This window comes from Pieris brassicae, chromosome 9 (assembly GCF_905147105.1).
Source record: "Pieris brassicae chromosome 9, ilPieBrab1.1, whole genome shotgun sequence".
Taxonomy (NCBI): domain Eukaryota; kingdom Metazoa; phylum Arthropoda; class Insecta; order Lepidoptera; family Pieridae; genus Pieris; species Pieris brassicae.
The window spans coordinates 17,748,730-17,764,867 of NC_059673.1; the positions used below are offsets into that span (position 1 = coordinate 17,748,730).

General features: G+C 35.3%; 1 protein-coding gene across 1 annotated transcript in view; it reads left to right on the plus strand.

The window, feature by feature from the left end:
- The window catches only part of LOC123713975 (elongation of very long chain fatty acids protein 6), a 37,625-nt gene extending 22,016 nt beyond the window's left edge, over positions 1–15,609 (plus strand). Inside the window, exons 3-4 of the mRNA XM_045667905.1 lie at positions 10,081–10,302; positions 11,367–15,609. Coding sequence (XP_045523861.1) covers positions 10,081–10,302; positions 11,367–11,721 — 577 coding nt within the window. The 3' untranslated portion in view covers positions 11,722–15,609. The remainder of the gene's footprint in view (positions 1–10,080; positions 10,303–11,366) is intronic.
- Positions 15,610–16,138: the final 529 nt, after the last annotated feature.

A 16,138-nucleotide genomic window follows, 5' to 3' on the forward strand; every position in this document is an offset into this window, starting at 1 on the left:
GATGCGGCGATTGCGTCCGCCTGTCCACGTCCATTGTTAGTTTGTAAAGATACTTGCGCAGCAAGTATCCTTAGACCTAACCATTCGAAGACCTTTTTTTAGAAGTAGTGATAGCTTGGGTCCAATACGTAGAGTACTTGGATCGATAGCCATCTCTTGTGAACGCATGAAGCCCTCATTCCCCGCTTGGGTTTTTGTTTTTGGTGGCGGTGGTGGTGGTATTTAGTGAGCGTGTCGCACATTTGTCAAAGCTACCACAGTTGCAGTTATTGGTGGGCTGCAGTGGTACTCCCACAACACCCCAATGACATCTGAGAACGACTTAGCGGCGGTACTCTAACACCCAGATATCTAGGTTTTCTTGTACTGTGATACGAAGGCTGTGATATTATGTACGGATACATTGGAGTCGATTAATAAGTCTCACTAAGCCGTATAAATTACATTTAGCAATTTGATAAAAAATATTTTACAACTAACGCATATTTAATCTTTAATTGCTTTTGACGTCACGCAACGTTTAATCCCTGTATAAATATGAAGAAAAGTTTATTACATTTTTTGCCTTTAAAATTTTATGTGTTTGTTACTTCTCTTAAATGTATATGTTAATGCCTTTTTCCGAAGGGGAAGGTAGAGACCACGGATCTCCATCTGCTCCTATATCTGTCTCGCTTCATCAGCTTTCATGATATTCACCAGGCCCGTCGCTTATGGGTACTTTTATCTTGTCCATTCTCTGGTACGTCCTGTCCAGGTATATACGATGAAAAGTATGTTAATTATTTACAGCTTATGTATGGCAAAATTTAAACTAAAATTACTAAAAAAAAACTATTGTACAATGGAGTTATTTTTTTTTAAAGATTTTTACTTAGAGTTTTTAAAATCCCTATACCTTTAATATGTACATTTTTAAATCATGTTATATCATCCCCATACGCTTCACAAATAGGCCGCTCCGGCAGACTGGAGAAATTTTTAAGCTTCGAGAGCATAATATATACCTAGGTCCATATACTTGCTTTAAATTTTGATTATGTAATAATGAACTTTGTGTGTATATTTTGAAATAAATGGTCACATTTATCCTTTTATCTGTTATGTAGTCATTAACTCATTATAGTTGAAGTATTCGTAAGTGTTAAATAAATATGTACTTCTACCAATGTTTACTGTATCAACTACGCAGTATGTACAGAAAATCATTTATAAAATATACATATTCGTAGTAAATTCTCGATTGTTGGAGGGATGTTCAAATAACAATTGTTTGTAACTAAGTGACAACTGTCTTTATTGATTAAGCATAATCGTAGAATATAGTATGTAGTGATAAATAAGGTACAATACATACTTGGCCGATTTGTATGAAAAATTATATTTTTTCCTTACCTAAATAAATAAATTATATTATTTATTTATTTCCTATTTTATAGTAACTTAATACTAATACCATAGAAAACTAAACTAAAAACATAATATAAACATAATAAGTAAAAACTTAAAATCTAAACCATTTTATAAATAATGTAATTCTTGTGAATTCAGCCAGTGTGCAAAATGTACCACGCCGAGAGTGGTTGTTTGGCACACGCAGCCCCAGTCTCTCCAACATTTCCGCATTATATATTTTACCTCTAAGGACCTTATATAACATATAATGTGGTTAGTAAGGTCCCTCCTTACCTCTAACTTATTGTATATATGTATAGGTTGTATTGAAAATGAGAGCAGTGTTGGCCTAGTGGCTTCAGCGTGCGACTCTCATCCCTGAGGTCGTAGGTTCGATCCCCGGCTTTGGACCAATGGACTTTCTTTCTATCTGCGCATTTCACATTTGCTCGAACGGTGTAGAAAAACATCGTGAGGAAACCGGCTTACCTTAGACCCAAGGCGATGGCGTGTGTCAGGCACAGGAGGCTTATCACCTACTTGCCTATTAGATTGACAGAAGATCATGAAAAAGATACAGTAATTTGAAGCCCAGACTTGGCGACTTGACTTGCCCAGGTTGTGTAATATTTTTGTACGATGTTACGTGAGGGTACGTCATAAGGGTGGGTGGCCCATTCCATGTTTTTATGTTCTGGCATTAATATATATCTACTAACCATCATTTATTATTTTAATTGAATTAATTATATTCATTGTATTTATCTTGTGTTCTTGATAAGATAAGATCGGTGCGAATTCATGAATAGATATTGTTAAATCGTTGCAGACATTTTTGTAACAGCCAGATATCTGTCAAGCATAAAGTTCTATTATTATTGAATAAAAATTCTTTAACTAGTATTAGTATAGATTCAATGATAGAATACTGGATACACTATCCGAGACATTGTCCTTCTATTTTCTTATTTTAATAACACCTCGCAGAGATGTTTACGAAAATACTTTTGGGCTTGTTTACTTACGTAGTTCATTCGTGCCCCAGACATCGTTATTTGAATCTTTATATTGGAATCGATAAGCAATATCGGATACGTGATTTGAATATGATTAGACTTTCGCCTCAGTTTCACATTAATTAACGAAATCAACTCTGGTTTTATATATATAAGTTAATGTATTGATGAAACAAAAGTTCTATATCATTAACGAAGTCTAGTAAAAATATATATTAGATAGTAGAATTGCAATAAATGTTTGATACGTTAAGCAGTGTTAGAGCAGTGTTGGCATCAGCATTCGATCTCTCATTGGTCGTAGGTTTGACCGCCGGATGTCCACCAATGGACTTTCTATGTGCGCATTTAAAACTCGCTCGTACGGTGAAGGTAAACATCACGATGAAACCGGCATGTCTTAGGGCCTAATTGGCGATGGCGTGTGTCAAGCACGAAGAAGTTAACAACTACTTGGGTGTCCAGGGGCTGAGATTACTGCCCTTTATGGGCGTCTCGTACCGAGAGTACCCCCCTTTAGAGAGAGTTTGCCCCCCTATTATATAAACAGAGAAAAATAAAGCTACTTGCCTTTTAGAAAAAATAAATGGTCACGAAACAAATGTAGCCATGTAAGACCCCATAGGGTGGAGGTTGTGTTTTTATATATAATAAACAGTCCAGAATTTTAAAAATCTGACTTATCTGAAATAATTAACTCATAAAGTTGAATCGAACTGGAATTGCCATTATTACAATTTATGTTAGTATTAAAACGTAATAAGTAGCCTAATTGTACCCGCGTCTTTATTCACATTTATTCTGGAGAAACTTCCTGCGCGACTTCCTGCCAATTGCTGGATTACACTTCCCTACCACTCTGACAAAACAGCTGTCTAGGCTGGTCTACTAGTCGGCTTAGGTATGCTTGCTTATTTTACTTCCCGATCTTTGCCCATGCGCTCAAGGATGCCCCAAGCCCCAGCTAATGTAGTTGACGGGCGTTGAGTGTTGTTTTTTTCTTAAGTTGAAGCGTTATGGTCTTATTGCTTCATAAAATAGTTGTGTTGTGTGAGATGTTTAATTATTTGCTTGAATTATTTTTATGGTAGGTACTTAGCCGGTTTGTCGTTGGATTTAGGGTGTCAATTAACTTTAAGTGTACTTTGCAGTGTTCTATATCATCACCGTACGAGCCGTCAACACCAAAATTTAATTAGCATCATCTTGATTGCTGAAAGTCTTCCACGGTCCACTTCACAAAACATTTTCTTTTACGAACTAGCGAACTATGGTATCGAGTCCCGGTGGGGCTCTGCCCGGGGAGGTTTTTTTTTATTTTGTTTAAAAAAGCGTATACTCCTCGTTCAAAGACCGGCAATCACTAGAATGGGTGTCCATTAGATGCGAAAACTTCTCCCTAATCTTAAAAAAAAGAACGACGTATAAAAGTTTGAATAGCAACATTACGTAACTTTAAATCAATATAAACCGCTGGGGCCGAAGTTTTTTCTAATATTACATAATGAACACTTTCTAACTGAACCTTTGTGGGGGCAGCTGCGTACGTTGAATTCTTTATGACGGAAATTTGCGTCAGCCTCTAAGGTTAAGATCAAGATTTTGTTTAAGGTCTAGATTTTGTCAAAGGAAATATTTTTGTATGTTCAATATAAAGCGACGGTTCGGTTGATACAATAAATATTAAGCAAATTACATTACTCAACATTTGAGTCGATGAGACGGAAACGCCACGCAATTGTCGTCAAAGGAAACAATGAATACGGGAACAATGGGAAAGGTTAGACTGATAATATACACGTTGCCTTAGGGCTTAGAATAAACGAAGTAATGTGTAGCTCGCACAAAGGACATGTGTAGTGTGCGTTACGTCTTCTAAGCCAACCTAGCTTCTTCCAGACGCTCAGAAGTTTCTTGTGTACTTTTACGGAGCGACTCATTGGCAAATATCGAAATGGTATCGTCAATAAAATGTATAAAAACAAATATCTATTACGACCAGTGTATCATTATTTATCCCTTGGTGAACCACAATCTTAGTATCATAGTCCCAGCCCCAGAACTCAAATCAAGTCTGACAGCTGAGTCGGTCTGCAAAGGCGCATTTGTATGCATATTGCATATTGTATTATTCCTAATATTAAAATACGCACAAACGTTATCAATATTCTAATTGTGGACGGTAAGATTTTGTATGACTAGGAAGGAGTTTTTAGTTGTGTTCTTTTAAAAATTAAAAAAGTAAATGTAATCTCAAAAATGTATGAATTCGTTACATTACTGAAAAGAATTCGTTATGATTATTAATTTCCATTGACACTACTGTCAAGGTATGAAGTCATTTGCGGTCGATTCGATTTTATAATTTACTAGAAGCCCCCGCGAACTTCGTTTCTCCTTAATGTGGTTTTAGTTAGCCTTAATACCGTGACACGAAATAATAATTTCACTGTATTATCGTCACTATAATTTGAATTTTATTTACACTTCGGTCTAAGTAACACGAGGTTGGCTATGCTAACACCAAAAATTTCGTATACTACAAAATAAATTTAATTTATACTTTAGCCTCAATAACACGTGGTAATCATGATATTGAATTGTACACGAAATAATATGACACGTTTGTCGGTTTACCATAGCAGTGCCATCTATTGATTACTTACTCAATCCAGTCGAAAAGTATCGACATCTGTTAGAATCTTTTTCAGTTAACACATACACAGAGTTGACAGATAATTGTGACTGTCAATTAATTATAGACAAATAATTTGCAATAAAATAAAATTGCGACTAAAATTGAAGATCTAAGCTATCCTATCTCTTAAGTTGGACCAGACTACTCACGGTGTGCCAATTTCATTTAAAATCGTTTAAGTAGTTTAGGAGTCCATCGCGGACAAACATCGTGACAGGAGATTTATATATATTAAGATAACAATAACCTGTTGTATTGTTAAGTTTCGGTCTAAATCTGTGACAAAAGGCTCCAATAAACGATATAGGCGGAGGGAGGCTATTTTATTCTACAAAACACCTGTACATCTAATGACTAGGTCTGGGCGTGGCTGCCAATTCGCCGGGAACTATAGCGGGCTATATTAACATATCAAAACCTTTATGAGGACATTAATAATCAATATTTGCGTTTACAAAGCCGCGGCTTGAAGTCGGGTCTTGGTTGCTTGCACGTTTAATGACAAATAATTATAATAATATCGATATAATGCGAATTGCGTGTACATAAACACGCTACTTCAAGGTATATATATATGTAAATTGTATTTCTGCAAGTACATGTATTTTATTTATTAATTTTTAGTCTTAAATTATTTCCTGATCCACTTATATCCGGTTATCCTTTGTGTTAGTAATTATTTGTAACAGTTAGTATGTATCAGGAACCCTCTCCGGTAAAGGTCTCCCTCCAAGGTTTGCCATCTTCCTCTATCTCGAACGATTTGCATCTATTGAGGACCCGCGATTATTTGATGTCATCATCCCATCGAGCGTAAGGTCTGCCTCTGTACCGTTTGCCTGGTGGGCCTCTCCATGTAGTTGCTGTTTTCGTCCACCTGTGACCCGTAAGGCTTGCTACGTGACCTGCCCACTTCCACTTCAGTTGTTTGGTCTCTGATCTTATTTTTATGTGTCTTATATTGTCTACCTCTTTAATGTTTAGTATCCTCCTTTCCATGCCTCGTTGATATGTATTTATATTGTTTTTTTTTAATTTTATTTATAATTAAGGCATGAGTCCATAACTCTCTTCTTAAGCATTATAGGCATATCACTCTTCAAATATTTCTTTACAACTCCCAATATTTATTCCGCGTACTTCTGACTCTTCTCTATGTTTCTTGGTCATTTGTGTCGCTGCTGAATACGATTTGTTTACCCAATTAGATATAATTTTGATATTTTTAGATAAATTTCCCGTATCACCTCGACGTCCGCCGTTCCACGACTGAGCGTTTTTCAAGGCAATCTTTGCCGCGCACCACCGCTATGTGGAACCAGCTGCCCACTGAATTATTTCCGAACCAATTCGACTTAGGGTCCTTCAAGAAAAGAGCGTACAAAATCTTAAAAGGCCGGCAACGCACTCGCGAGCCCTCTGGCATTGAGAGTGTCCATGGGTCGTATCACTTAACATCAGGTGAGCCTCCTGCCCGTTTGCTCTCTATTTTATAATAATAATAATAATAATTTGCAACATATTCTAGCTCGTCATTCTCAATAAGTAGATCTTATGTAGTTGGTCAAGGCTTTTGTTTTGTTATATTCATTTGCAAACCTACTTGTAAGTTTTATTTATATTGTAGGTTTATTATTAATGAGTTAATGCACCAATTTTTTAAGTGTGTCCAGAAGTCTCGTAATAGCGCAGAAGACGAAAGAGCTATGCGTACAATGTCTACGTCAAATTGGTACTTCGTAACTTATTTTTTTAATTACATAATACTTGCTTTACAATGTTTGGGTCTAACACAAATTGGTACCCGCAATTGAATACTTAAGACAAAACAATGGGCGGTTAATCACATATAGCCAACGTAGTTGCTCATTTTCAGCTTAGAAACGAGATGATAAAGAACAGTAAACTACTAAAATCTTATACATCATATCTGATGTATTAGATTAACTTAGGTATACATGGGGGTGGGAATATAAGACTGAACCAGTTGACCAACGACAATCTCACGGTCATATGGAATGCACTGTAAGACAGCGTAAGACCAAAACTTATAGTTATAAATACCAATACATATGCATATTACCGCAATTACCATGGAGAGTGTTAAGAGGAGTTGTATGGACTACCAGCTCAGTTTCATCATCGGATATCAGGGCAGAATACAAAATACCATCCGTATCATCTCGACGTCCGTCTGTCGACGTCACTCTGTGGTACCAGCCGCCCACTGAACCATTTCGACTTAGGGTCCTTCACGAAATGACCACCAATTGTTAAAAGGCCGGCAACTCACTTGCGAGCCTTCTGGCAAAGCGATTTGGCGGCGGCATCACTTAACATAAGGCTTGGTGGTTTGCCTCGTATTACATGAGAAAACTATAAGATTTAAAAATTCTTGGCTACACATAAAATTCTATAGTTGACGAAAATTCAATACATCTGGCAATACAGTGAAGTAATGAAAGAAATGGTTCAAAAGTTCAAGGTCGTGTGAGATGGAATTACATAAGGCCTAAATTGTTAGTTTTAAATACAATTTTAAAAGTCGTTTTCGTTGGGTTCTATTGTGTGAAATAAATTAGTTCTGTTCCATTGGCATGAACTTTACTTGGTATCGCTATTTTTATGTTTTTCCATGCTTTAAATAATGAAATAATGTTTACCACTAGGATATAACAAAATAATTATTATTGTAAAGTTTAATGGTGAATAATTGAAGTGTAATCGTTAATAGTGTATGCTGGATTCTCTCGGGACGTAACTCTGATGATTTAGATAATCACAAAGCTTACAAATTAACACAAACAACACTAATACTGTACTTGTATTTGTCTCCTGGGTCCAGTGGGAAATGCACAGATTTTTAAGCAAATAAGCCCTTTTCACACTCTCCTGCTGTCTAGCTTCTCGAGTACAGATCTGCCTGAACCTGTGCCTGATTGGCTAATGTAGGGTTTCTATAAAAATAGAAAAAAACTAAGAAGCGTAGACACTTCAGTTATTTCAATCGGAAATTTTTGTTTCTCTACGATTGCTGGCTCGGGGAAATTGCAAAAGATTTATTATAAGTTATTTTTTGTTAAATACAAAAAAAAATATGTACTCGTTAAGTGCCCGCTTGGAGCGTAATTATGACGATTTACATAATAGCTTCGATTAATTATAATAAAAGCCCGTTTATTTTCCAATAATTAAGAATCTATAATATACAGCTTTGCTTGTAAGCTAAACCATTGTTGAAAAGAGTGTCCATGGAGTTTTTGGAACCGTGCAACTAGACGTTTCATAAGAGCCTGCAAAGGCCTATTTGAAATAAAAACTTTTGATTTTGATTTTGATTGGTTTAAAAAAAAACTTGTTATCTTAATATCCTAGCTTCCATCAGTACCTACCCTCACAGGCTTTTACCAAATATCTCTGTCCATAGCTTTCTTTCTCCGTTCACTTCCTGCTAACATTTCAAAGTCAAAAATCATTTGTTCATATAGGTAACACCATGTATACTTATGAACTTCATTACAAAAGATATATACATTAAATGATTCTAATTTTACATTTACAACCAGTTCTCAAATCAAGGGCCGTAGAACGGAAGAGAAACTCTCCGCCACTCTTTTTAATCGCCAATTTTGTTTTGTATTACACAACGTTTGTAAGGAGCTGCAACCATAACACCATGTTCCACATGACATTAGCAGGAGGCATGGTGAAATAGGAGCACGCACTTACATTCTCGTGGGAACAACACGCAAATACATAGATAAAAATAACTAACATCACCGTATACACGAATTAAACTACGACCAGTCACCAGTTTCTATTTCTTCTATACACCTTTTATCTGCGCCCTCTTCTCCTTCTTTACCTTGGTCCTCTCCATATAGTCGTCTCCATTGCAAAGCTTTGTCGAAATGGTCCGGAAATACTGCAGTGGACAGTTGATTTCACATCCTAGTTGTGCGCGGCAAAAATTGCTTTAAAACCGCTCAATTGTGGAACGACGAACGTTGCGGTGATCTCGTATTCTCCTTCAACGAAGTGGTGTGCTTCCTCTCTTTTGTCTTCCCACTGGGTCTTTTTATTCCACCTGTCATCACAAACGCGGCCAATGTGACCAGCCTATTCCCACATAAACTTTTATCACGTCTGTGATTTTTAAGGCTTTTAATACAATGCAATATGTTTCATATTTATTCCGCTTTTAACCTCTACAATTATATTTAACAACCAAACAAACACATTAAAAACTATACATTTCAAGGAAATTCATTTAAAGTCAAGGATTTTATAGTCTGATTTAAAGTGTTTATTTAACTACGGAATTTTTTACTCAATAAACATTACCGTTTAATAATATTTAAACCCGAATAGCTAAAACAAAAAGTAAGGTCATTTTCTGTAAATTAAAAAAAAAAGCCGGAAATATACGGGTTATGTAATATTTTTTCTTAATATGCCTGACACACGACAATATTGATTCCTTGGCGTTGCGTAGGGTCTCCCTGCATCTTCTACCGCATTCATAATAGAGAGTGTTCAGATTAATAACTGCAGCTCCGTTTCATGGTTGGACGGAGTTCAAATTCAAAATACCATCCGTATCACATCTACGTCCGTCGTTCCACAACTAAGCGTTCTTAATACAGTTTTTTCCGCGCACCACCACTGTGGAACCAGCTGCCAACTAAAGTATTTACGAACCAATTTGACTTAGGGTCCTTCAAGAAAAGAGCGTATCAATTTCTAAAAGGCCGGCAACGCACTTGCGAGCCTTCTGACAGTGTGAGTGTCCACGGGCGGTGGTAGCACTTAACTTCTACAACTAACTCTGTGTTTAAAAAAATACAGACAACACTTATTTACTTTATAGGTTATAAATTATTATTTAATTGTTTCTGTCTCAGGCCAAATTATAAAGCGAAATACTTGTAATAATTTAGTAAATACTTATAATAAATTATTCGATTTCAGCTTTATCGAACAAGACAAAGTATCCGGTTTTTGGACGACGATGTTCGTCCTCTCAAAAGTACCAGAACTCGGTGACACAGTCTTCATTGTGCTGAGGAAGAAGCCCCTGATCTTCCTCCACTGGTACCACCACATCACAGTCCTGCTGTACACCTGGTTCTCATTCACCGAGTACACGTCATCCGCCCGTTGGTTCGTCACTATGAACTATTTCGTTCACAGGTAATACAGTATTACTTTTAATTTCGAGAATTCGTGTGTACATCTGTGCTCCATTTAAATAATTCTAAATAGCTTCTTAATATGTAAAAGAACCAGTAGTGGTATAGCGGTCAGATCTATTGAGATCTGGGCCTAAGATTTCTCAATCTGTTTTATGTTTTTTTTTTGTTTTTTTTTATGAGGATCTAGTACTACTACTACGTACTAGCCTATCGGTTACACGCAGTTAGAGGTTTCTTCACGATGTTTTTCTTCACTTTTCGAGTGAATATTAATTAAATGCGCATATAGAAAGCAAGTCAATTGGTGTATAACCAGGGATCGAACCTATTAACCTTAGGGATGAGAGTCTGATCCACTATATCAATGTTGGGTTTAAAAACCTCGGTGTCATTATCGCTATTGTAATTTACAAGGTGATTTGGACAATTTTAGCTAGAATTAATCCTAAGCTAAAAAGTCTTAAGAGCGCGTATGAGAGTAGAAAAATTCATGATTTCATACGGGCGCATCCGCAATCCGTAATAATAAAGTAATAAAAAAATATACAATATTGAATAAAATCGCTCGTCACCAATTTAACAGCTCTCGGCCAAACTAATGTACTGCAATTTAATTATTTTTTGACTTATAATACTGGCCATTGTATGAAAACGAAATTAGACAAAAGTTAGAGATGACTGTGTTTTTTTATTGAAGGATTATATATATTTATTGTTTTTAATCCAAGCATCACGTATGTACTTAGATGAAATTCACGATATTGGCTATAGCCCGCTCTTAAGATAATTTAGTTAGAGTATGTGTAGGAATTTAATTTTGAATTGCTATGCACAATTTGATTCACATCAAATATACTTAATTTCTTCAAGTATCAAGATTACTGTCCAACTATAATGACGTAACAGTGTTATAATATAACAGATACATAAAACAGATTTAGAACCACTACTATTCATCTTCCAAAAAGACTAATAGAACACCCAAAAGAACGTTCTGCGAAGGGTAGAGCCTTTCCGGGAAAAACGTAAATGATGAATTAACCAGATCACCCATCTTTTCAGCGTGATGTACTCCTACTACGCGTTAGTAAGTATGGGCAAGTACCCTCCGAAATTCTTCGCGATGACCATCACCTTCCTCCAGCTCACACAGATGATAGTCGGCTGCGCTATCAACATCTGGGCCCACAATTACATGGCGGCAGCTCCGCAGCGCTCCTGTGGGATCAGTCAAATCAACATCAAACTATCCATGGCCATGTATTTCTCTTACTTCGTCCTGTTCGCCAGGTTCTTCTACAAGGCCTACCTCTCGCCCAAACCGGGGAAGAAAGCAAAAATCGAGCCGGAAATCACCGCGCCGCCCAAGAAGGAGTTCAATGGTTACCCCAGACAAAGAAATGGTGTTGTGCACTAGTCCAATCTGTGATTTTAATTAGGTCGAGCCGTCGGGTAATGTCAGGTTTTCATCGCTATAGCCTAAACACGTTCTCTGTATTGCCAAATTTTTCTAGATATTTTTACCCGCTTTGTGACCGTCACATAGAGATGCAATGGAGAGAAAGGCTTTTTAAAAGTCTAAACACCTAACTCGACCTCAAATCAAAAGGTTTGAGAATAAAGGTAAAGTTAAATATCGATTTTCGATTCCAATTATGATTTATATAATTCGCGTTCTAATTTTAAATATACTAAATAGAACTGGCCTGAAAGAAAAAGCGAAAAAAAAACATAAATTAATTGTTAGCGACATGTAATGTTTTTGATTGAAGCGAAATTGAAGATTCAAATTGCTTCACGACGGATACAGATGACAGCAATCTTAATCGTATTTGACCTCGGAGTGGACTTATCGTGTTTCTGCACGTTTTACTTTATCGTATGTTAACATATGTTATGACATGATTAACTATCCGGGTTTAATGTTTTATAATATTGTCTTAACAATTGAGAACATTTTAGGTTTTGTGTATCCATAGATTAAAAATCTATCGTATGCTGTGGTCTTAACTAGAATAATAGAAAGAGCTACTTTAGGTAGTGCTATGTAGTCTGTGGCAGTAGACAGAGCGGGTAAATGTGATTTAAGTGTTAGTCTGTCCTATAAGAAACCTACAAATAAGTTGCTTTTTAAAAACCATATAACCAGTTTCGCAGTTTCACCACGTGCCAAAACAATTTAAAGCACTATCTTACAGCCATTGAAGGGTTTTATTAATGAAAGTTACCATTTCCTTTGATAAAAACCTGAAATTATCTGAAATCGGCCTCGAATTAGGACGACCGCCATTACATTCCACACTAGATTTTTCGCGGGGTCGAACGATTTGGTACGTTACAAAATGGCGGCGTCTTTAAGGTTCTGGTCAGAGACGTCAAAAACATAAATCCCAGTTCTCTGACCAAGTTGTGAACGCTTCTAATACATTTTAACGACAACGTTCTCGTTTACAATAACTATTAGACGGGCAGTTAAAACGGGAATAAAGCAAAATTTTAATGTTACGATTAACGACTCGTTTTTTGTAACATTACTTTTTGCGAGTAGATATAGACTAGACTAGATTCGGATTAGGACGGTGATATACAAATTCAAGTTCAATGCAATTTTTTTGGATCGGCATTTGCGAAGCGTTCAAGTTGTTATCGTATTTATTGAGTGATTTTTTTTAATTTATTTGTATCGCCTGTGTAGGTTATAATTTGCGTCGCCGAAAATCGTCTGAAATCAATTCGTAATCGGAAGCATTTAAGAATATAAAGCATTGTGAATTTTAAAAAGGTCGATATGCAAAACCTGTCAACTGTCTCAACTTGACAGGTGTCAAAGTCGTTGTCAGCTTGACGGATTTGAGATTACGCGTTGATTCGCGGTTCCTATCACAGATGTTGGACCTTATGGAGAAATCTAAGTTCACTAAACGCAATTAATATGTTGCATTAATTTGTATTAGACAATATGAGGCGAATGTTTAGACGAGAGGCGATTTCGTTAATAATTTATTATGCTTGTATAACAGGCATTCAGGTAGCGGAAATAATCGGAGTTCTTTAATGTATTTTATTGCATGGCAATAAGGTTTGAATTTAATTGCAAAAGGGACTTTTGTCTAATACCGCTTGTCAAGGTACAAATTTTTGAACCTTTTATAGTTTGATTGGAGATGAATGTATAAAGAAATGGCTCGTGGTTTGCTTTAGCCAAACGTTGTACAAAGCTTAGTTTTAGCGTTATAAACAATATTTTCCAGTTAAAAGTCGACATAGAAAATTTAGAATCTCGAAAATTTCCCGTAATCTATATGAGAGGTCATTTTATTTTAAAAAGGTTAAAGGAACGTATTCCCATGCTCATTCGTATTGGAATCGTTGGAGAGATTTTCTTCGTGGTAAAACTAAGGATGGACATTACAAAGATAAGCGTGTGTGATTAACCAAACATACTTCATAGACTTCTTGTTTCAAGGACGGGATTCATCTTAACAAGATTTTCGTAGATTTTATTTTAACCTCACGAGTACGCAATGCCATAGAGAAACAAAGTATAATTTTACAGCATTTACGAATTTTACAAATTTGTAGTTAATAATATGCTTGAGATGTTGTGATTGTTCCGATCTGGTACAACGCTTGATAATTTTCGTGATATATTTGTATAAATATAATATCAGGTCTATTCTGTAACACAGATTTCTAATTATCATTCTCAAGTGATTTCAATGTCTTATCCACAGATACAGAATATGTAGTTCTGTCAACATCAGTATTGACTTATTCAAATTTTTTATACATGTGACAGTGACATAGAGTTTAATGTCAAACTCTTTAAGGAACTAAAAAGTTATCAAGTTGTAGAGTAGATCGGTTGAATCAGCTCTGCATAGTTTAGTTAGAAGTTAGCCTGATATCCTTAAGGACTTTGCTTAGTGTAATATTATACACTTGCAATGTATCACTTAAACGGTTTTGATTAATAGGAAATTGCATTTTACTCTAATATTTCATTGATTATATAACGATCTAAGAAACTTAGCATGAACTATGCGATAGTTCTAGGTATCAAACAATGCATACTTACAAATTGTACTAAAAATATATTTGGTGCTTCCTATTTAGTTCCATATAAGCACAGAAACAACAATCCATAACGTTTTGTGATTGTGAATTTTGTATAAAGGATATCGTACGGTTTGTGCTAAGAGTCTAGATATAATTTAAATATATAAATGTACAATTCGTATGGCGTCAAGCGAAGACAAACACACGAATAAGGTTCGAACACTGATGTGGAATGAAAAATAATGCTACCACTTGAACCGGTCGGCTATGATTGTCTGTCTTGCTTATTACTATATATAATGAGCAGGATGGCAATGCTTACACATCTGCCAGTATATTTCTGAACTGTTATTTATTGTTGTTAATTTTTATACGCTTTGTAGAACAGTTTACATAGTTTTTCGTTTATTTTATTACCCTGCACAATATGAAATTATAGTTTTCAGTGATAAGTAGGTATTACATGGTTATTGCAGGAATTGTGCGATTTTTTATTTTGTACTTTTATTGTTTTTATAAGGCGAATGTTCCACGGCACTTGACAATTTGGTGCTTGTCACTTTTTAGGTATAGAAGCTTTATGAAGTTTTAAAAGGTTTTTCCCGAATTGTAAATATTCCATAAAATATTTTTAATCTTACGCTGATACTATAATCATGTAAATGCAAACTGTTGAGTTATAATTATTTATAGTACTGTACTATAATTAACTGAAGCTTCCCTGTTAAAGAGAGTTTCCATAGACAATGTTTTGTATAAAATCCACGTTTTGCATTTTGTTAACCATAAACGGCCTTTATACATTAATATTTATCTAAAAAATATGCTGGAAATACACAATATGTAGATCAAACGAAATTATGAATGTATCATGGTTGTGAGTGTCAAAATAAATGTATCATTTAACAATCGCTTAGACTAGTAAAAGGTTGAGGATGATTTGAAAATATTGATAATCAAATGTTTTAACTGTTTGATTACACACATACATATTGTGTTTCATAAGCATTTCTCATTTATATAGTTGCATTTACATGAAATGGTTAAGCCTAGCTCGTAGCTAGAACAAATTAACAATTATCACAGTACATAATTGAGAATATATTTTTGTGGGATGTTTTGTGGTCAAAAATAAAAGCCGACTGTATTATCACAATAAGTATGTTTAATAATAATGGATTGGAAACAGACAACATGCAATTATTAATTTGTATTTTGTGGGCAAATAAAGCGTTAATGCGTCATATTTTGCGTATTTTTATTATTTTCCTAAACCTTATTTAGAACTACTACGTATATGGAGAAAAACTGTGATATGTCATCCTATATCACTCGTAGCAATAGTGATGAAGACTTAAAACACGTCGTTTATCCTTGGATGTACACACCAACCGATAATTAATTACCAAATGCAGGAGATATTTATTTATAGAGTATAAGTCAAGGTTTAATCTCTATATATTCAAACTGAGGTAAATAAACAACTTTGTGAATACTTTAAATATTACACAAATGCTTGATGCATTTGTGTAATTATTACGACCATAATTAATTATTCTGCCTCTATTATGTACTTTCTACAATTTCAAAGGGCAAAATACTAATAGACGACCAACTTAACCCACCCTTTGCCTTTCTTAAGATTATTTTAGTTGCTGCTTTCAAAGAACTTAGAAAAGTTCAATTAAAATAAATCTTTAAATTGTGATATTGTATCACCAGTGGTCCATACATAAACAGTTCATCTAATCTGCTATATAAATATTGTGAATTGG